The 21944-nt window shown below is 44.2% G+C and overlaps 1 protein-coding gene across 3 annotated transcripts in view; it reads left to right on the forward strand.

Annotated features, from left to right (window-relative positions):
* The window catches only part of LOC126474150 (zinc transporter ZIP11), a 435762-nt gene that overhangs the window by 349619 nt on the left and 64199 nt on the right, over nt 1-21944 (forward strand). For all 3 annotated transcript variants that reach the window (XM_050101604.1, XM_050101605.1, XM_050101606.1), the window contains one exon: nt 6679-6837. In XM_050101604.1, coding sequence (XP_049957561.1) covers nt 6679-6837 — 159 coding nt within the window. The remainder of the gene's footprint in view (nt 1-6678; nt 6838-21944) is intronic.

Below are 21944 nucleotides of genomic sequence, written 5' to 3' on the forward strand. Positions count from 1 at the left end.
GCCTGGCACGAAGTCCGCGTTCCAAAACATCCCAAAGATGTTCTGTAGGTTTCAAGTCAGGACTCTGTGCAGGCCAGTCCATTACAAGGATGTTATTGTTGTGTAACAATTCCGCCACGGGCCGTACATTGTGAACAGGTGTTTGATAATATTGAAAAATGGAATCGCCATCCCCAAATTGCTCTTCAACAGCAAATCTGCGAACACTGTAAGCGGGCTACTAAAATTATCACCTAAACATTTTATAAAGATCGTGTACAGCAGATGGCCAATAACACTTCCTTCGAACACCAGATACCACTTCTGTTTTACACAGTGATTTTCCGTCAGTTCTGTGAACTGTGACATTTATGACAGGAAATTACAAATCCAGTCGTACAGCTGCTCCAGCGGCACACAATTTCATTAGAAGTTGCGTGTGAGGCACGGTTTCAAGAGAATTTTGGAAATCTAGAGATGCGGAACCAATTTGAGATCCCTTGTCGATAGTACTCATTACTTCATGTAGATAAAGAAATAGTCGTGCTTCATAAGAACGATATTTTCTGGATCCGTGCTTACTATTTATCAACAGATAGTTTTCTTTGAGGTAATTCACAGTGTTCGAACACAGCACATGCTCCAAAATCCTACTTCAAATCGTTCGTGGTATGGTTCTGTAATTCAACGAATTACTCCTGTGTCCTATATTCAGTATTGGTGTGACCTGTGCAACTTTCCAGTCTGTAAGTATGGATCTTTCGTCGAGCGAGCGGTTGTTTGTGACTGTTAAGGATGGCACTATTATATCAGCATACTGAGCAAGGAATCTAATTGGTATACAGTCAAGATCGTAGGACTTGCATTTACTCTATGATTGTAGTTGCTTCACCACTCCGAGGATATCTACTTGTAAGTTACTCATGTTTGCAGGTGTTCTTGGTTCGATTTCTGGAACATTGGCTTGGTGTTCTGTGGTGAACGCATTGCGGTAACCCGTGTGTAGTAACTTTGCTTTAGTGGTATTATCATCAGTAACATTACCGTTGCTATCATGAAGTTACCGAGTGTGTCTTGCCGCTGGTATACTTTACATAAGAACAGAATCTCATTGGATTTTATGCAGATTTTGAGAAAGATTTTAATTGTGCAAATTATTAAAAGCCTCTCGCTTTCAAATTCGCGCTAAATTTCGAGCTTCAGTAAAGCATTGTCAATGCTGGAGATCCTCCGTTCTTTTAAATTTCACATGCTTTTTTCGTGGCTTCTGCATTAGTGTTCCGAACTATTTTGTGTACCATAAGTTTCCAGAATCATTGCTTATTAATTTATTTGGTATATCTCTCTCCTGTACTGTCTCTTAGGAAACGTAAAGCGAATTTTTATCTGCTTTTGTGAATAGAAATGTTTTGCGTTATTTTTGGTGGATTTGGATTTTATGATATTCAGTCTCGCCCCAACAAAATAGTGGTCGCTCATCCCTGTATCCGTCACGATGCATCCAGTTTGCTGATGATTATTTGTTCCAGAGAGGACAAGTATGTTTTTGCAACATTTTACTCTTCGATTGGTCTCAATCACTAATTGTTCAGAATTAGTTTCGGAGAAACATGCAGCACGATTTCGGACGAACGGACGAAGATTTGTGTCTACCACCGACATTAAACGTGTATTTTCGCCAATATACCGAGTTCAGAAGTCGCTACCAACTATAATTGTATGAGTGGGGTATCTTTTTATATGAGGCTCAGGTTTTGTTTGAAATGTTCAACAACTGTATCATCTGAGTCGTCGAGTCGGTAAAAGGAACCAATTATTAAATTATTCCAGTTGTTAGGTATAACCTCTATCCATAGTAACTCAAAGGAACTATCAATTTCGAGTTTCCTACAAGGTAAACTACTTCTAACAGCAATAAACACTGGACCACCAACTATATTTATTCTGGCCTTTTTGAACGCCGTTAGGTCCTTCAAAAATTCGGCTCTGCTTATCGCCGACTTTAGCCAGCTTTCAGTGCCTATAACACTTGGAGCTTTGGCTTTTCTCAACACAGCTTCGACAATTTACAACTGCAGTACCGATTTTTGCTATAGATCTACCCTCGTCCTGTGTTTGCCATACACCCCTTTTAGGCTGATGCCCTTTGTGTTATTTTCCGAGATCCTCTAACCTAAAAAAACTGCCTTTTTCTCTACACAGCTCCCGCTACCAGTGTGGCCACTTTCTGTGTTTAACGAGTCCGTGACCTATTAAGCGGAACCCGAAAACCCACGACACTGTGGCGCAAGTTGAGAAGTCTACAACCTCGTGCTCGCAGAACTGTCTGATCCTCTGCTTCAGATCCTCCATTCGGCTTTGTACCAAAGGTCCACATTTGGTCCTGATGACAGTGCTACTGTTGGTAACCTCTGCCTTCATCTTGCAAGCAGGACTTGCAGTTTTTACCTCTTGAGATACCTGAAACTAGAGAGTATCTTGTCCAATCCAAAGAGAAACACATCGTTGTAACGAAATGAGCCACCCCCTGCGGTTGGCTGCACCCTGTGCCCTTCATGACATCTGGAAGCATGCGTTCCGCCTCTAGGGTGACTCTGTGAAGTATGCACACAGAGTACGCACTGGACTGCTTCCCCTCCTTGGCAGCCATATCCCTAAGGCGCCCCGTTTCATGTCTAACTTTTTATCTCGCAACTGCCAGTAATCCTACTCTCTGCCCAGATCTTGCAGGCCAAGAGGCTCCCCCTGAAACAGAGCAAGCGATTGCATTTGGTTCAGGATCTTTGTCAGGCACAGATAGCGCTTGAAACCTGTTTGTCAAACGAACCGGCGGGGCCCTTCGATCGTCCAACCAGAATATGTTTTGATCCCTGCCACTGCTTGGAATGATCCCACTCCACCACGTGACAGGTTAACTTCAGTGCAGGCAGTAATCAGGGCGGCCACAGTACTGGGATACAAAGGACGTGATGTACGTCCCTTGGATCCGCATATCCAATCCCCATAAGTGATGCGCATTGGCAACAGGCAAGAGGCTTCTAGCTGTGTGACCAAAACCTGTATTACCTGGAGCTTTGAGCGAAGGGTCACGAACTCGGCTCGCATCTGAATACAGCTGTTACAGTCCCTATTCATACTAAAGACGGCGGACACACACACTATTTAATTATTAAAATGTAGGATTGTGCCTGATAATTATGCAAACACACACGAAATTTGGGTTCAAAATGGTTCAAATGGCTCTGAGCACTATGGGACTTAACTGCTGTGGTCATCAGTCCCCTAGAACTTAGAACTACTTAAACCTACCTAACCTAAGGACATCACACACATCCATGCCCGAGGCAGGATTCGAACCTGCGACCTTAGAGGTCACGCGGTTCCAGACTGTAGCGCCTAGATCCGCACGACGACTCCGGCCGGCACGAAATTTGGGTATTTGAACTAAAAACACACTTAAAGAGCAAAATAAGCCTTTTTTAAAAATATAACTGGTAACAAGCCTGTTTGAAAAACCTATGTAGTTGAGATGAAGTACCACCCTCGAGACTTACAGAAATTTGAGAGATACATCATCAAAGATTCTCATACTATTTGCAGCTTTTCTCGAGGAACTGCAGCGTAACTTTCTTGGTGATTCTCTTCGAAAACAAAATATAGCACTCAGTGATATATTTTGTGAGACATACCTATGTTCATCTTCCTTGCGATAACATTGAGGTTATAGGTTCACTTGATGTTAAGCCACAGAAGTCAGTACCATAAGAATTTCGCTGGATATGTTCCATGTCCAATGTACAACGCAAAACAATGATATTTTATATGTGAAATAGTTTAGGATCGCCTGATACTAGATCGCTTTCTATTTGTAGGACACATGACTGTAATTTAAAGGACAGCTAATCTAAAATTATCGCATTATTCTAAGCAGAAGAATATCACGAAGTGAAGACTTTAAAGCTGCTTCAGCTAACCTACAAATCATAGGGAAGTGACTACGAATAAATGTACTCTGCAAGCCTTCACACAACACATTGTGGAGTATATCTTATATCGCTGCTAGTCGTTCCCTTTCCTATTCCACTCGCAAATGAAGCAGTGGGAGAACAATTATGTCCCTTCATGCATTAGGTCTTCTCTGCCAAGTAACTCTAAAGCATCCAAGTGGCGTTGACCTCTACGTCTTGTACACTGCAGTATGTGTTGTTGTGATGGGACTCTATCTTTGGCAGACATATTTTAAACTGTTCTTCGATGATGTTGTCAAGTATGTGTTAGAACGTAATGGTCATGTTCCCCGATCTCTGGTGAGGGTAGAATGCAATTACAATATGTCACCACAGCAGCAAAATATGGAATATCATGTAAGATTTGTGATTGGACTGAAGAGTTCCTTGCAAATAGCGTGTTTTCCTTAATGGTTGATACTCATTTCATTGATTTCGGTACTATATTAGCTGGTTTCGGCCCGAAAGTCAGTGTTGTCGGGACAGCATAGGAGGAGTCGGACTGTACTCTTCCGCTGTATGTATGCACTATGCAGTGTGTATATTCGGCATTGCTAGGAAACAGGAGTATGTGATATATCACAGTACTCCTTTCAGATTTTACAGGGATTATACACTCCACACATGCTGCTGTTGAGGGAGTCACATCTGCATTCGCCTGAATTTTTTTAGAAATCCTGTTGGAAACATCTGATGTCTATACTGACACGAAATTCCGTTAGAAATACTGTTAAGTGTGCATCTTTGTTTCCTAGTTGTTGTGGTTATGAGTCTGTAGCAGAAATGGGAACACTCAACGTAATAATTCAATGGATAGTACTGTCACATGTTAGAACTACACATTTTAAATGGTACCTGTTATACCACCTATGTTGCTCTCCAAGAAATACATTCAACTGACGTCTATTTTCTGTATTTTTTTCAGGCCTGTTATGAATTCTGTCTGAATGATTGAAAAACCCACAATCACTGAGCCGGAATGTAACGTAATTTCGTAAACAGATGGTCATTTTATATTTCCCCACTATTTTAACATGGGTTTGTGTGCAATGCTGTCGAAAATAAGCTAGTAGTGGTGGGGATTGGAACTACTTCATAGAATTGTGAATACCCTGCCATTTACAGTCCTGCGGTATCGGAATCTAAATAAAGAGTCAGTGTCTGTGGGGGCACCTGAGTCTGTGGTCTCCGCAAGGTTGCTCAGCACCGGTATCGATCGAGCGACGGGCGAGGTGCTGTGGTTACACGGCTTACGTCAGTCGACATATAGTCGCTGGACGGGGGCATACTTTGGTGGCTGATGGCCGGGTGGCCCTCTCTGACTGCTAGCAGTGGTGCGTCCCCGTTGGTTCTTACAATCAGCCTGTTACTGCTGACGGACAGTGTTCAAATGTGTGTGAAATCTTATGGGACTTAACTGCTAAGGTCATCAGTACCTAAGCTTACACACTACTTAACCTAAATTATCCTAAGGACAAACACACACACCCATGCCCGAGGGAGGACTCGCACCTCCGCCGGGACCAGCCGCACAGTCCATGACTGCAGCGCCTGAGGCCGCTCGGCTAATCCCGCGCGGCGACGGACAGTGGCAAGGCGGCGGCGCGGATTTCTTGGTCTGTCCGGCGATTGTGAACTTTGCGATTATGGAAAGAGGCCTCTCCCTGTTATTGTTGTCATTTAAAGGAAGATGCAATTGCTACTACCCAGTTCCCAGCAGTTGCTTAAGCGTAGCTAATTTGGATTTAAAATTAGGACAAGCCATATACAAACTTAGGGTGACAGTTGCTTAGGCTGTGATATCATTTGGGTGGGCGGAAGTTGTTTAAACTTAATACAGCTGGACTTCAACTTGTGGTAGGCGATATGTGATGTCAGGGGAAAACCTGGTGGTCATCTTGATTTCTTTACTTAGAATAAGTGACTTGCAACAATGAGTGCAGATCCATGATGTCTGAGTGAAAAGTAGCTTGAGGATAAGCGGTTTTTCATGTCACTGATTGTAGGAGTGCAGAATAGTTGCTACCTGTAAGATGAAAAACATGTTTACATATCCAGTCACAAGCTGGTATGATTTATCTAACGGCAGTATCCTTTGTCTAACAGAGAGGCTTGGACCTTCAGAGTTAATGAACATCCTTTGTGTCAGGTGAGTGACGTCAGAGAAAAACCCAAAAAAATGTGTCAGCTATGTTGCCACCTCGAATTTCACCATGACAAAGCATCATCTCGGATCTTTTAATTTCCCACCAATTTGTATGTCGGACAACAGTCCTACATTCACAGTAACGTCATAGGTAGAAGGGGAGGGGACCCTACAATTGTGCTATTTTGAATTTTTCGCCATTTTATACGTGGGGCAATTGTCCTATGTCGTAGGGGGTGGAGCCCTGATAACAGTGCGTGATGTCATGGGAGGGAGAAATATGGCAAAAGTGCAGAGCACTCCTGAAATGGTGCTGCCTATCTGCTGACATAAAACCAGTGGACACATTAATTACATTTTAGAGACAAGTCGTTTTGCAGTGTAGTATATCGGATTAGGTAGCTTGCCTGTAGGGTGTGGACTGGTAGTTTTCATTACTTATTACCGTTCTCTCGACACTCAGTGATTAAGATCCGCTTTTGGGAGCTGCTGTTTGGGGTGCCTGATCGGCGAGTACACGCAGGCCGCGGCCGTGTGTGTCTGCAGGTACGGCCAGCTGAGCGGCGTGGTGGAGCCCATCTTCGGCGTGGTCGGCGCCGCCACGGTGGGCATCGCGCGGCCGCTGCTGCCGTACGCGCTCTCCTTCGCCGCCGGCGCCATGGTCTACGTCGTGCTGGACGACATAGTGCCCGAGGCACACTCCAGGTATGCCCTGCCCTAGCTCGCTTGTTCTCTGCCGTCCCCACTTCTACCTTACACCATTTCTTGCCAGCTGTTCCGTACTGCCAGTGACAAACGGAGGCAAAAAAACTCATCTTGCATGAGTGACGCAATGAGTAAAGCGACTTACTGCAAAAGGAGAACTGGTCTTCGCCGATAGCCGAATACTTACTTAAAATGACTGGCTTAAGAAATGCATATGGCTCGCAGTAAACAAAAATAATAGAGAACGGACGCAAGAGTGTACCTGTCCCTCGAAACAGACATATGAATCGGTTAAATGTCAGTTTGAAGAATGCCAGAACACACAATATATATTTGATAGTAACAAGTATACCCAGAGCTATTTGTCGTGAAACTTAAAAACTCTTTCATTATTCACTGCAAAACTAATGTGAGAATTCTCATTAGCTCATATTCTGGGTACATCATAAGTCAACTGCGTCGAAATAATTGAGAGACAAGAGAGAGTTGTAGGCCAGTTTTGTGGCTAATCATGAAGTAAGCTCGTAGCAAATAAGCTTATTAATATGCTCAGACTGTCGCTGTCCGCCTCAAGACTCAAATCGATGTTGTTCATCGGTTTCTGTTTCCAAGCCGATGCGCAGTACGAATTTATTTCAGTTATTTAGAAATTTAACAGCGTTTTCTGCCTAGAATTGCTGAGTAGACTTAGAAAAAAGAAAAAAATTAATGACATTTTGCAATGAATTATTCTAGTCAAGCTACATATAGTTTAATTAGTAATCCTTCTTCCTTCTACAAGCTTGTTTCGGCTATAGCGCTATTCTCAAGCAAACCTGTAGATATTAAAGTTGGTGAGTCCTCTTACGTTTATAAAAGTTGTTCGTAAAGGTCGGTTTACATATATACTAACGTCTAGTTGCAATAGACACCCACCCCCGCTGCATCAGTGAATTAACTTTATAAAAGACATATTTACGCCAGTGACTGTAACACTTTCTTTATTTCACGATTGCAATTTCGCCCTTAGACCATTATCAAGTGAAGCTGAAATATACAGAATGTTCTTAAATTATTTAACAAAATCGTTGTGTATCTTGATATTCGGCCGATTACACAGAATGAAAAATGCAATTGCATAAGCATGTTACTTACATGTTATGGCCATTAGGCCATGACAACCTAAAATGTGCTGACACATTTATATGTCGTTGTCATTACTATTAAATACATTGGTGAGCATTGTTTTGCTCTGTGTGGAGCGCCATTACAATATATGTAATCAGTTTACGCGCCTGCCGGCCGGTGTGGCCGTGCGGTTAAAGGCGCTTCAGTCTGGAACCGCGTGACCGCTACGGTCGCGGGTTCGAATCCTGCCTCGGGCATGGATGTGTGTGATGTCCTTAGGTTTAATTAGTTCTAAGTTCTAGGGGACTGATGACCTCAGAAGTTAAGTCGCATAGTGCTCAGAGCCATTTGAACCATTTTTTACGCGCCAAAACGGCTATCAGTAGCCTGTAAACAGTAATCTGCCGCTGCAGTTTAGTGCATGTGTGACTAGTGGTGGCTAATGAACATGAGTGTCTACAGACTATGTTGTTTTATGACATATGGATATGTGTGCTCACACTAAGTAACAGCGACACCAATGTATTTAATAGTCATATTATGACGTATGCTATGCTCCAGGCCCGGCCGAAAAGGAAAAACATAATTCGTGGACTTCTTGAAATTTAAACAAATTCATGGTTGTCATGTTGATTAATCCTGTTTCTGCCTGTAATTCGCGTCTTTCCTGCACGATATTTCAAATGCGTGACTCGCGGTCTTCTTCAGGTGCTGTCCGATACTGATTCCAGTATGATGCTGACGCTAAATGATGGACCTTATCTCTGGCCCAAGTCGTATGAGTTTAAGCTGTGAGAAGCTGTTCCTCGGCGAGCTCTGTTTGATGTACAGGACGGCTCGTTCCGTCATGTACCTCTAGTCCGCGTCGGTGAAGGTAGGGTAGCAGTTTATCAGCTCCAGATCCGCACGCCGGACGAGTTCCCTCCCTTTGATCTTCTGGTTTAGGGGTTCACAACCCCAGTGGAATGAATAGAGCTTGTGTGGGAGGGGAGGGATATCGGTTTCCGTGAAGGTGTACGGATTTCCATGGTGGGGATAGCAGCCATCTCGAAGTGAGTCTGCAATCTTGGTGAGTACCTTCCTCCCACAATTCTTGTTGGGGAGGGGCAGGCACTCGAACGGCTCGTCTTCTTCTCCCTCGGTATCCATGGGCGTCTTTTCCGCCGTCTGCGTATCTGCAGAGGCAAGAAGGGACGGCTGTTTCGAACGGGGGCCGTCTTCTTGCTGTCGGCGGGTGTCCCAGACTCCATGTCCACCTCCCTAGCAGACTGCGTTTCCGCGTCGGCCAGGGAGACGGTCGTTTGCGTTTCCGCGTCTACCCCCATACTGGCGGGGGTCGGCGCCTGTTCAGGTGTCGTGCGAGCTGCGAGGTACAGGGCTACCCTCAGTTGTGTCACCTCGCGACGCATCTCGTCGAGTTCCGCCGGCCGCGGCCCGCTTCCCCTGCTTGAATAGGAGGACGGGGTGTCCACCTTGTCTTCTTGGGCCACCGCTTCATGTGGGGTGACCCCTTTCTGCCGCTTCCGTGACTTCCGCTGCAATTCACACACGCGGCGGCGGTGCCCCTTGGTTTGTCGCAGTTTCGTGTATCGTGCGGCTTCCCGCACTTCACTCACGCTACCGCGCCGTCGCAGGTCCCATCTGTGTGTCCCATCTTCTGACACTTTTAACATTGTAATTGTGCCAGGGGCTTCCGCTTCTTATTCTTGTTGCCGCAACCGTTGCTCCCGACTGCCTTTAGCAGGAGCTCGACGGCGGCAGCAATCTTGCCTCTTCCTCCTTTCCTACGCCCGGACATTGCGATGTGCTAGTGGCTTAGGCGAGCGACGGTAACGAAGTGCGTGCGTCCTCATTCCAGTATTTATGCCTACGTTGTGCTAGGCGTTCCCTCTGCGGTCCGCGCCGCGCCTGGCGCTCAGTCCGCGGTGCGCCGACCAATAGCAACGGATGTCGCGTTTTCTTCTAGCCGCGGCTGTTCCCAACGCTGTGCGCATACTTTGTGGGTATTATCCGTTGTCAATATAGCTGTCTGAATGGCGTCCAAGCTGTGCTAGACGTTTTATCTTCCAATTGTCGTCATTTGAGTCCTTCTGTGAATTAGGACGTTCTGTTGACGTGGTGTGCCGTGTTAGGCGTCCCGTCCGTAGTTCTTGCCCCCCGGGAGTGGCTGCAATGTTATTTTCAGGCTGACTGTGTTCAAATTGTCGCTCGAGACTCTGAAGAACTTCCTCAGGTATTGTGTCTGTTGTCTGAGGTACCATTTCACGTACGTCCTTTGTTACATGTACTGGGCTGTTATCTCTAATTCCATCTTTATACTTGTGTCTCTTGTCGTCTGGATGCTGCGTACGTTGCGTCTTCAGAAGATCGAGTGCTGGGTTCCAAGCCGTGCTCAGCTGGAAACCGGTGTCCCGGTTAATGAGATTCTCTGCGACCTTAATCTCAATAGATTCTTTAATGACGCTGTCGCAGTATCTCGGTGTTTGTGTTAAAATGTTGGTATCATTATACTTCATAGAACGACCGAGTTCTAAACAATGGTCGGCAATCGCTGACTTGGTAGCCTGTCTCGGTCTGGTGTGCCTTTGGTGCTATTTGCGCCTGATGTCAACGGTCCTGGTCGTCTGGCCGATGTATGCCATACCACATTCACACGGTACGTGGTAAATGCCCGGCTTCTGTAAACGCAGGTCATCCTGCACACTCCCTAGCAGAGCCTTAATCTTGGTGGGTGGTACATGCTTTTAATGTTATGTTTTATGAGAATTCTGCTGATTTTGGCAGATATCGGACCAACATACGGCAAATGTGCAACCTTTTGCGTTTCTTCTTGTAGCTCTTCAGGAACCGTTTGTGGGGAAACAGGGCGCAGTGCCTTTTGAACTTCTGTGTTCTACAAAAATGGATACTTTTCTCCAGATGTTCACGTTGCAGCCACGAGTGACATGTTACAGTTTGCAGAAGTGATATCTTCTGACATTCAGTAGTCTGAAATTATGTCTCGTATGATTACATCCACGGTAGTTAATCACATACTTAATAGTGGTAGAAAATATTCCAAAAATTTTGTTATATTCTAACGGTGTTATATTGGCACTGAAATTCCAAATTCGGAAATATAAAAAATACAGAATGATTGAGAAAACCGTGTTGGATATCAGCAAAAGTTAAAGTGAGGTGAAGAAGCTGGAAATAAACTTTAAAAAAATAAAAATCAAAAAACACTTCAACTTTGATAACATCACAAGCAGTTTGTTTGCTTACGAAACTTGACATCTGATTATCTTAATAGATTAATTTGCATTACTTTCATGCTTGTTATTTTTAGTATTGACTGCCATAACTAAAGTTGTATAGAATGTGTTTTCAAAGTTACTTTTTTTTCCAAGAAGCGGGATTCGAATGGATTAATGTACGAAGTCTCACAAAACCACTCTCAAACTGGCTGGTATAACCGACTTTAACAGCTTAGGACTGAAGCAAGGAAATCCTCGTTCCTTCAGTTCGTCATATTATTGTGCTTTCAGGCCAAATGAACCGTAAAATTCTCAGCTCTGTGATTGCACTTGGCTCTGTGTTGCACCACATAGAGATTAAGATGGTCCCAGACCCTGGTGAGGACTTCTAGGAATAGGCGTAATTTTCCGCGAACGGCGAGACAACCAAAAAATCAAGGATGTATAATGAGTGCTGAAGTCAGAGTATATTTCCCGTTGGGCTCAGCAGTGCTAAACTTGCAGTTCAGTGGAGTCGCTGATGATCACTGCTAGAAACTTGTGAGAATTCTGTAATGACTAAAAAGCCGGTATCCAGATTCCAGGAGGTGGCAACAGCCGCCTCTTGCCCCTCCCTCCCCCGGCCACTCCCTTGCGAATGCCTAGGGTCACCTCTGTTGAAATGCTTTCCTGCCTTTAAAATGCTGTAAATAAAACTACGGTGCTAATGGGGAAGATGACGAGTAATATGAAGAGTAAGACGACAAGATGCAGACTGTATTAATTTGTATTAAAAAATTGGTTAACTTGGGCGTCACTACGTAAAACGCGAGGCACTTCCGAAATTCATTGTTCCTAATGCAAGTCAAAATCTAGGTCGATCCCTCCTGGACGTCTAGACATCGCCATTACTAGTTCTGGGAATGGTCTTAAGCTAGTTGCCAGATCATGCTCGTATTGACTGATAGAGAGGAAGAGTTAAATATGTGCTACGATGCCATTCTTTCTACTGTCCGACAACTCGCATTAATCTTTATTTGTGCGCTTGTGAATTAATCGTGCAACAGTGGCCCACTCGCACTTCAGCACGATTTGTTGTGCCCCAAACATAACTTTGGCTACCTTGGTTCGCTGTTTGGAAAGCATGCATTTACGATGTTACTGGCGCTTTCCGTGCTTCTCATTGCTTCACATCTTCGACTGGCGTTTGTCTAGGTAGGAATACGATACGAGATTAAGTTTTGGCGAAGCTAATGTAGAAAGGAAAGAAACCCTGAAATGGATCGCTTTTGTCATTAGTTCGAGTGGTCTTTGTAGGTGTGTGAGTTCCCTGCGTCATGTACGTAAGTGGCAGATGCCTAAAGTGCTCCCCATTGGCGGTCTACACAAAGAGAGTCTATGAAATTGGTCTATTTGTGAGGTATATGTTTCGAATTAGAAATAAACCTGTCATCCTCTTGTTAGTGATGGGTAAACGGCTTCTGATGTCAGAGGGAGTCAAGCACATACCAGCTTCAATATCATGTCCACAAGTGTCTAAAAACTAAGCATACGTAAGAAGTAAAAGCTGATTCCTTAAACAGTGCAGCGCTATTAATTCATAACAAGCTAAAGCTTAACCACCAAACACCGCGCGACTGCTACGGTCGCAGGTTCGAATCCTGCCTCGGGCATGGATGTATGTGATGTCCGTAGGTTAGTTAGGTTTAAGTAGTTCTAAGTTCTAGGGGACTGATGACCTCGGATGTTAAGTCCCATAGTGCTCAGAGCCATTTGAACCATTTTTTTTTTTAACCACCAAACACATCTTACGCGACAATCTCCAGACCGTGTAAGCAGGATATTTCCAAAAACGAAGTTACTCATTTATTATTAAAAAGTTCACAAGCGTCGTGGCATGCTCTGTATGAGGTGCTTCAAGAACTCTGTTGGCAGTCGACGCTGTTTCTAAGTAACCGGTGTACGGAGATCTGTAGGTGACTGGTCAGCGTGTCGAAATAAGCATCGTCTTCCGAATGCAACCGAGACGTTTTCTGATGCTGTAACTCTTAACGTCAACACTATTGCCCCAACCTTCAACAAAGATATGGAGCTCCATGCGACCAGTAGACGATAAGCCTCCAACACCCACCTATTGGCGCAGTCACCACCACACTAGATTTTTATCAGCAATCACACCCTCTCCAGAAATTTTATGACAAGAAACTGCGCCTCCTAAGTAGATGCACGCTTCTCAGAAAATAGGTCTTTAGAATCAATTAAATTTCCGCATTTTCATTTTTCTTAGAGCTGCTGGTGTAACCTTGAAGTAACTATGGCACATGTGACACTGCTGAAGCTCCAGTCTATGTCCCGACAGCTTCAAGGCGTCCGCGAATTCTGCCCTAGAAAACATGGTTTTAAATGGCGTGTTTGTCCCAAAGAGAATATTCTCTATTCACAACAGTTGGCCATAGAAATTATTCATATAATGGCCAAAATGAAACGTTCTTCCTCGTCCGTCGTCTTGGTGCTTCTGCAGATTCTGGTAAATGAAGTCCTGTCGCAGGCGCGTCCAGAGTCCACATATTCTTCGCAGAGTGCGGTGCGCGACGCAAATCGCGCGACTTTTTGCTCCGCAGACTTCTTCGCAGCCGTTTGTAGGCGGACCTGGACAATTCCTAGGCCCTGCTACACCTACGCTATAAAGCCAAATAAGGGTGGCAGCCTCGCTTAGATCCGCGAGAGTTAAAACAGTCACTTACGATATACCGCTATTTAATGTCCTGAAGCCATCTGAATGCCTTCAAAAGATTCCAAGCCCGACCACTGGTTTGGACAACAAACACCGCAAAGAGTGACTACACCGTCACCAACCAGTTTCTGCCATTTCTTCTGTAGACAACACAGTGTATGTCAAAGACGGTAAACACACGAATACTCCATGCTTCCAATTTCTGTTCGACCAAAACCCGATTTATTCTTATTCTAATAACCCTAGCCAAGTTAGTTACACAATGCATCCAGCTAGCCTATTGCACCCTATTCTGTTAGCTGGTATCTTACTTAAGTGTCTGTGTACGCTCTCTAACATCAACACCCACCTCGAGAACCAGCACAACATTAAGACATTTCCGACGCAGGCGAAAGGATACAAACTTCGAGCGCACACTTCGGAACTTCCACATCTAGAGAACAGTCTTACTCCTCTCTGACAACTCACTTCCGAAATACGCTTCCAGGTTGTCTCTGCCTCGGAGAGCTCAAGTCATCATCTGCTCTCTACCATTGGTGCCACCAACCGACTCCTCGATTTCGCGGGCTGCCCAACAGCTCCACAAATTTATTTTCACATGCTAATATTTCGACCAATCAGCCTCCAGAGCAGAAAGGTGTGATTGCGATTGGTCGTCTTCTGCCAACGCTCAGAGTACATCTGTCAAGTGCTGCTCCCTCCCGACACTTTCCGGAATTTGTTCCCAAAGCGTACCAGGAAACACCAGCCATTCTGTGAGAGAGAACCTCGTGTCGGTAGACCACCTAATCGGCTAAGACAAACACCCATTAGCCGGAGTGAATGTCACAATCCCAAGGACACACGGAAACTGGCACTATCACTCACAGTAGCGTCTGGCGCTCTCCGATCGTCGCGGTCCAGAAATGATTAGTTAGAGGCTGTGTGTTATCTTTGAACCCTGTGGTTGTACGCTATGGAGGACTTCTTTCCTATGGAAATAGCACAATTTCTGTTCATAAGAATACCTCGGGAGTCTTTTAGAGTGATTGAGAACCCTTCATTTTTCAACTTTCCTCTTTTCTCTGTAACGCTTAACTTTAGGAGACTAGTGCAGTATAGTGTTATGATGTTCCAATTTGTCTACTGGTTGAGGACAGCGGATGGGCTCTTTTAATACCGAACCACACACAGTTTATTTTTCCTGCACCGCAATAATGGACGCTCCGGGATAACTTACCGTTCCTGCGAAATTCAGTATGAGGCGCCTGCATAATCGTTCTTTAAAGTCGGTTTGACCAGATGTGGACTGCAAAGGTAGTATAAGTAACCTGTGCCAGCAAGTATCAAGAAAATGTGTGAGATAATACCACTGAATTCTTGGTTTTTCCTTGCGTATACATTATTCAACAAATTCCTTTTTTAAATTTAATAAATAATTAAATAAAGACCTGCGCACAAAGAATGCCACTCATTCGATATAATTGAAGCGTTGACGAACCTGGAATTTGTTTATGGTGTCAAAAAGAAAGTCCTATGCTCAAAGATCAAAACTATAACCGTATGTAAAATGTGGACCATTTGCCCCACAGTGTTTTTCCCCAAATTTCATTATCTGCATTTATTTTGTGCCCTAGACGAATATGTTTCTTCTTCACAGAAATCTTCGTTGTTATTGAAACCGGTGATGGGTCTTAGACATACCATAATAAGACAGAAACAGTCACCATTTAGCATCGGAACAGATCGTTCACTTAAACAGAAAAGGTTCATGTGTATTGTAGTAAGTCGTCTCCTTGCAAGCAGAAACCTGCAACTTTTAGGTGAATCACGAATAGGAAATAATATGAAACATTCCTTTAGTCCGTCCTCGGAAGTTTTCGGGGTATAGCGCGAAGTCGCGCTCGTTGTGGCGGCTTTAATCCCCGCCGTCTTGGCGATGTGCAGCGCGCGAGAGCAGTGGCTCGACGTACTGCTCTGTGGATTTAACAGGAAACGTTCGCGGATCCGGGATAATTATCTACGCGCCACACTACCCAGTCAGATTAAATAAGGGTCGCCAGCCTCGCTTTGGCCCGCGAGACAAGGTTAACACTTTGAACCCTGCCATTCAGAAGAACGTCAGGCCAGGAAAATGGCCATTTATGCCATTATTCACAGCATTACTGGCAGTTAGGCAACTGATAAACTTGCGACAGTAATACAAACTAAAAACAAAATCAGGCTTTAAGATTTATATTTCATGTTTACTTTAGTTCTTTGATAGATCACAGATTTTAAAATAATAACAGAAAGTATAATAATTATCCTTAAAAATTGCAAGGTGAGTTACTGAGTAATTTGTTCTCTTGGGCTTTCTTGCTCACTCAACAAACATGACGCATTTGTAGCAGAATTACAGCAAACTGCGAAATCCAACGAGTTGTTATTGTGGTCTTCAGTCCTGAGACTGGTTTGATGCAGCTCTCCATGCTACTCTATCCTGTGCAAGCTTCTTCATCTCCCAGTACTTACTGCAACCTACATCCTTCTGAATCCGCTTAGTGTATTCATCTCTTGGTCTCCCTCTACGGTTCTTACCCTCCGCGCTGCCCTCCAATGCTAAATTTGTGATCCCTTGATGCCTCAGAACATGTGCTACCAACCGGTCCCTTCTTTTTGTCAAGTCGTGCCACAATCTCCTCTTCTCCCCAATTCTATTCAATACCTCCTCATTAGTTATGTGATCTACCCATCTAATCTTCAGCATTCTTCTGTAGCACCACATTTCGAAAGCTTCTATTCTCTTCTTTTCCAAACTATTTATTCTCCACGTTTCACTTCCATACATGGCTACACTCCATACAAATACTTTCAGAAACGACTTCCTGACATTTAAATGTATACTCGATGTTAACAAATTTTTCTTCTTCAGAAACGCTTTCCTTGCCATTGCCAGTCTACATTTTATATCCTCTCTGCTTTGACCATCATCAGTTATTTTGCTCCCCAAATAGCAAAACACATTTACTACTTTAAGTGTCTCATTTCCTAATCTAATTCCCTCAGCATCACCCGACTTAATTCGACTACATTCCATTATCCTCGTTTTGCTTTTGTTGATGTTCATCTTATACCCTCCTTTCAAGACTCTGTCCATTCCGCTCAACTGCTCTTCCAGGTCCTTTGCTGTCTCTGACAGAATTACAATGTCATCGGCGAACCTCAAAGTTTTTATTTCTTCTCCCTGGATTTTAATACCTACTCCAAATTTTTCTTTTGTTTCCTTTACTGCTTGCTCAATATACAGATTGAATAACATCTGGGAGAGGCTACAACCCTGTCTCACTCCCTACACGCACGAAATTACTTCAACGCGATTTCATATTGGCTCAGTGATTCGCGACAGCAGCTGTTACGTTCGCAGTGTCTTTCTCGAAATAATCCTCGAAATCGACAACAGAAGGCAGCGCCTATCAAAGGACAAGTAGCGAGACGTCCCTATATTGTTCTCATACGAAATGAGTCGAGTTTTCAAGCGATAGGTGACTCGCACACCGAGAAAAACTGGCCCGAGCCGTACTCGGGTACGGTCTTTCGAACACAGCATTGTGTCCCAAGCGATGCTGGGGCTTGGTCGCCAGAGTCTTAAATACCCAGATCCCCAGGACCAATAATTTAAAAAACCCTCTTGCTTCCTAAGTACTTTCAGGTAAAGGTGTCTTGAAATTACTGCAACCTGTCGCCTTTTGTTTTGTTCTTGAATGTTTTATTCCATTACCAGTTTCAGACCGCCTACCGATTCGTCATCAGATATTACATATTTATTAATTGTCTACAGCAGTCTGATGTGGAACGTGTTACCTGTGGCTAAGTGTGTAAAGTGCAGCCGGCCAGTATGGCCGTGCGGTTCTAAGCGCTTCAGTTTGGAACCGCGCGACTGCTACGGTCGCAGGTTCGAATCCTGCCTCGGGTATGGATGTGTGTGATGTCCTTAGGTTAGTTAGGTTTAAGTAGTTCTAAGTTCTAGGGGACTGATGACCTCAGCAGTTAAGTCCCATAGTGCTCAGAGCCATTTGAACCATTATTTTGTAAAGTGCAGTACAGTTAACGTCACTTTAAAACATTGATTATGCTTTCCAGAATACTGTGTACACCAACATCGAACCAACGGATACTAATCACTTTAAGTAAAGCATCAGAATCTATCTCATAATGCGAATAATTCTTGCCACACTCTGTGCTTAAATGTTTCGTTTATACAACTTGCCACAGCTACGCGACTGCCACACTGCTGCAGACCATTAATAAATATATACCATCTGACGATAATCGCTTGGCTGTTTGAAACCGGTAATGGAATAACAGAAAAGTTGACGAAGGAAGCAAAAGGCGACTGGTTGCAGAAATTTCAAAAAACCTTTTTTGTGACAGTCGCAGTGTTCCTCATCCATAATGGATAAATGTTTTACATTCGGGTAAGATCCTACCACTGGATTGGAAAGTTTCACCGCTTCGGTAAATCACCACGATTTGTCACCTCAATCCGACGAGGGCTGACAGTCGACTTCCTCGATTTCGATAGATCCCCATCGCTCCACGACATTGTTTCGGATATAGACCTTTCAGCCAATCAACAAACAGAAGCATAAGGTACGCACTGTCATTGGCTATTTGCCTACTCCTTTTTACAGCGCTCCTGAAAAGTGCTGCCCTCTGACAGGAGATTTGGAACTCTTTCTGCTGCAGCCGTCATGTAGACTCCAGCTACCACATTTACCAGGACTAGGGAAACTAGGCGAACTGAAACCCCCTCGCCCCCTTCCCCCTGCGAGGGGAAAACGACCTAGGCGGCTACATAGTGAAACAGGGCTAACACACGTGGGTAGCCAGGAAGTGATGTTTTGCAACAGTAGTTGGAAACACGGGTAATTGTGATAGTGAATTGACAATAGGCAAAAATCCTGGTAGATAAAAAGTTCAGGAAAAAAATGAAAAAAAGACCGTTACAGATCTGTGCCAGCGTAGCCTGTTTTGCAGTAGAACTCTTTTCTTAAAAGCCTCTGATCGCTCGCAAAATTAAAACCATTGTGAAAATCCGGTGAAGCTTTGCGCAGATTTGTTGCAAAGTGTCTCTATTATGCTGCTGTGTCGCGTCACACGCCACTTTTCAACTCTTAAGTGCACAATGAGCACGTAAATTACCTAGAAAATGACGTTTTCCGCCAAGTGTGAAGTCCTGCTGAGAAATTTCGCCTGATTTCATGCAGCCCACATAAGACAACTCTCATCCGTTTCCTACTCCATGACAATTCTTGGCCGCGTACCGCAGGTCCAACGAAGGCGCTCCTGCAGCGTTTCCTATGGGAAGTGTTTGATTATCCACCGTAGAGTCCGGACTTGGCTTCCTCTGATTTTCATCTCTTCGCTCACATGAGCCGTTGGCTATGAGGACAGCATTTTCACGGACAACGAGCTGCAGACCAGTGTAGGGAATTGGCGAAAATCACTGACGACGTGCTTCTGTGACGAGGGCATTGAGAAGTTGGTACCACACTGCGACAAATGTCTAAGTCTGAGCGGCGACTGTGCTGAGAAATAAGTGCACGGCGTAGCTAATCGTTGCAAATAAAAATATTTGATTTTCACGGTGATTTCCGTTTCGCGACCGATTGGAAGTTGAAAAACATTACCCTCTTAGAATTCCAAAAATCCTCAATAAAACCAGACTCGTTTCGTTGGTTGGTTGGTTTGTTTGGGGAAGGATACCAGACAGCGAGGTCATCGGTCTCATCGGATTAGGGAAGGATGGGTAAGGAAGTCAGCTGTGCCCTTTCAAAGGAACCATCCCGGCATCTGCCTGGAGCGATTTAGGGAAATCACGGAAAACCTAAATCAGGATGGCCGGACGCGGGATTGAACCGTCGTCCTCCCGAATGCGAGTCCAGAGACTCATTTCGTGTTTTAAAGCATCTTCAGTGGTCAAATAATGCTTTAAAATAAAGTGAAACATCTTTGGTCTTACAACACTTTTATTACAGTCGCAAAAGACGGTATTGAGGTATATAACTCATATAGATCTACGTTCCTTAAAATTCCCTTAAATACAATAGGCAACTTCTGATACTGTTGTTTACATGTATCTCATTTCATATCATGTATTAAACTAGAAAATAGTGGCTTGTACAAACTGGACTGTAATAGTTTCCCAGCCAACCTTTTAGGTCAGATTGTGAAACCTTGCGAGATGCAGTTTAAAGAACACCGACACTAACATTAGATTATTCAGAAAGCGCCAACTACGTGTACCTCATTAGAATACAGATCTCTATATTGTCACGTATTACTTGTTAGCGGCAACACAAGAACAACTGTTGGTTGCCCTTCGTGACATGCCATCCTGGGCTTACATTTAATCAAGATAATGGCCTGCACACGTTGAGAATTTCTGCTGCGTGTTTTGGTGCTTGCCAAAGCCTACCTAGGCCAGCAGGGTCGGGAGATCTGTCCTCAACTGAGAATGTTTGGAGCATTTTGGGCCGAGCCCTCGAATCAGCTCGGGATTTTGACGCGTCAGTTCGATAGAATTTGGCATGATATCCCTCAGGAGGACATCCAAAAACTCTGCCGGTCAATGCTAAGCTGAATAACCGCTTGCATAAGGGCCACAGGTGGGCCAACGCATTATTGACTTGCTCAGTTTGTGAGGTTCTTTCTCGCGAATACATCAGTTTTTCTGGAATTGTAATCGTTTGTACATGTACGTCATATCTGCCGATTTCTGTCCCATTCGCATAATTCCTTCGTAGTGCGTCTTTTTTTTTTTCAAAGGGTATGCTTTAAACGTAGAACTTGGTTTTCTTAGACCTGTCTTCTAACATAAGTCATACAGTCAGTATTTTCGTGCATTTTCCTACATTTCTCTGGAGCCGAAGCAGATCTTCTACGAAGGAAGGAAGGACAGAAAATTAGGGTTTATCGTCCCGTCGGCAACCAGGTCATTGTAGCAGAAGCTCGGATTGTTTCAAGGATGGAGAAGGAAATTGCCCGTGCCCTTTGAAAGGAACCATCGTGGAAAATCACTGAAAACATAAATCTAGATATCTGGACGCGGATTTGAACCGTCGTCCTTCCGAATGCGAGTCCAGTATGCTAACCGCTGCGCCACCTTGCCGGGTGACTTCTCCGAGATTGGCAATACTTGTTTTTCCATTCTTTTGTAAATAATTTGTGTTAATGTTTTGTAACCATGACTTACTTGTATTAAACTGATAGTTCTGGCCGGCCGGTGTGGCCGTGCGGTTCTAGGCGCTTCAGTTTGGAATCGCGTGACCGCTACGGTCGCAGGTTCGAATCTTGCCTCGGGCATGGATGTGTGTGATGTCCTTAGGTTAGTTAGGTTTAAGTAGTTCTAAGTTCTAGGGGACTGATGACCTCAGAGGTTGAGTCCCATAGTGCTCAGAGCCATTTGATAGTTCTGTAATATTCACACCAGTCAGTACCTGAATTTTTCGGAATTTGAATTTATTACATTCATCTTGAAGTCTGAGGGTATTTCGCCTGTCCCGATATCTTGTATATCATGTGGAACAGTTTTTTCGTGGTTAGCTCACCCAAGAATCTCAGTAATTCTGAGAATAAGCCGTCTGCTGCAAGAGCCTTATTTCGACTCAAGCGCTTCTGTGATCTATCAAATTCTTCTCGCAGGTTATCTCCAATCTCATCTACTTCCTCTACTTCTTTCCACAATATTGTCTGCAAGTTCATTTCCCTTGCATAGCCCGTCAATACATTCTTTTTATTTTCTGTTTCTCGTTTCCCTGAAAAGTCTCCCTTATTTCCCCGAGACATGCATGTTACTCAGCTTTGCGTATGTCGTCTAGACATAGTTGCTGAGATATTTTGCGCTTACTGCCAAGTCCATTTTCAGGCATCTGTATTTCCTGTTGCCTGCTTCATTTTCATATTTTCCCCTTTCGTCTCTTGCGTTATTCACGGAGTTCTAATGAGTTTTGGGTTTTTGCTTAGTTGATCCTTTTCTGTCTTCACTTTTTCATCTCCTGAATCTTCCCATTCGTCTTCTGTTGTAGTTC

The sequence above is a fragment of the Schistocerca serialis genome, chromosome 4 (assembly GCF_023864345.2).
Source record: "Schistocerca serialis cubense isolate TAMUIC-IGC-003099 chromosome 4, iqSchSeri2.2, whole genome shotgun sequence".
Lineage (NCBI taxonomy): Eukaryota > Metazoa > Arthropoda > Insecta > Orthoptera > Acrididae > Schistocerca > Schistocerca serialis.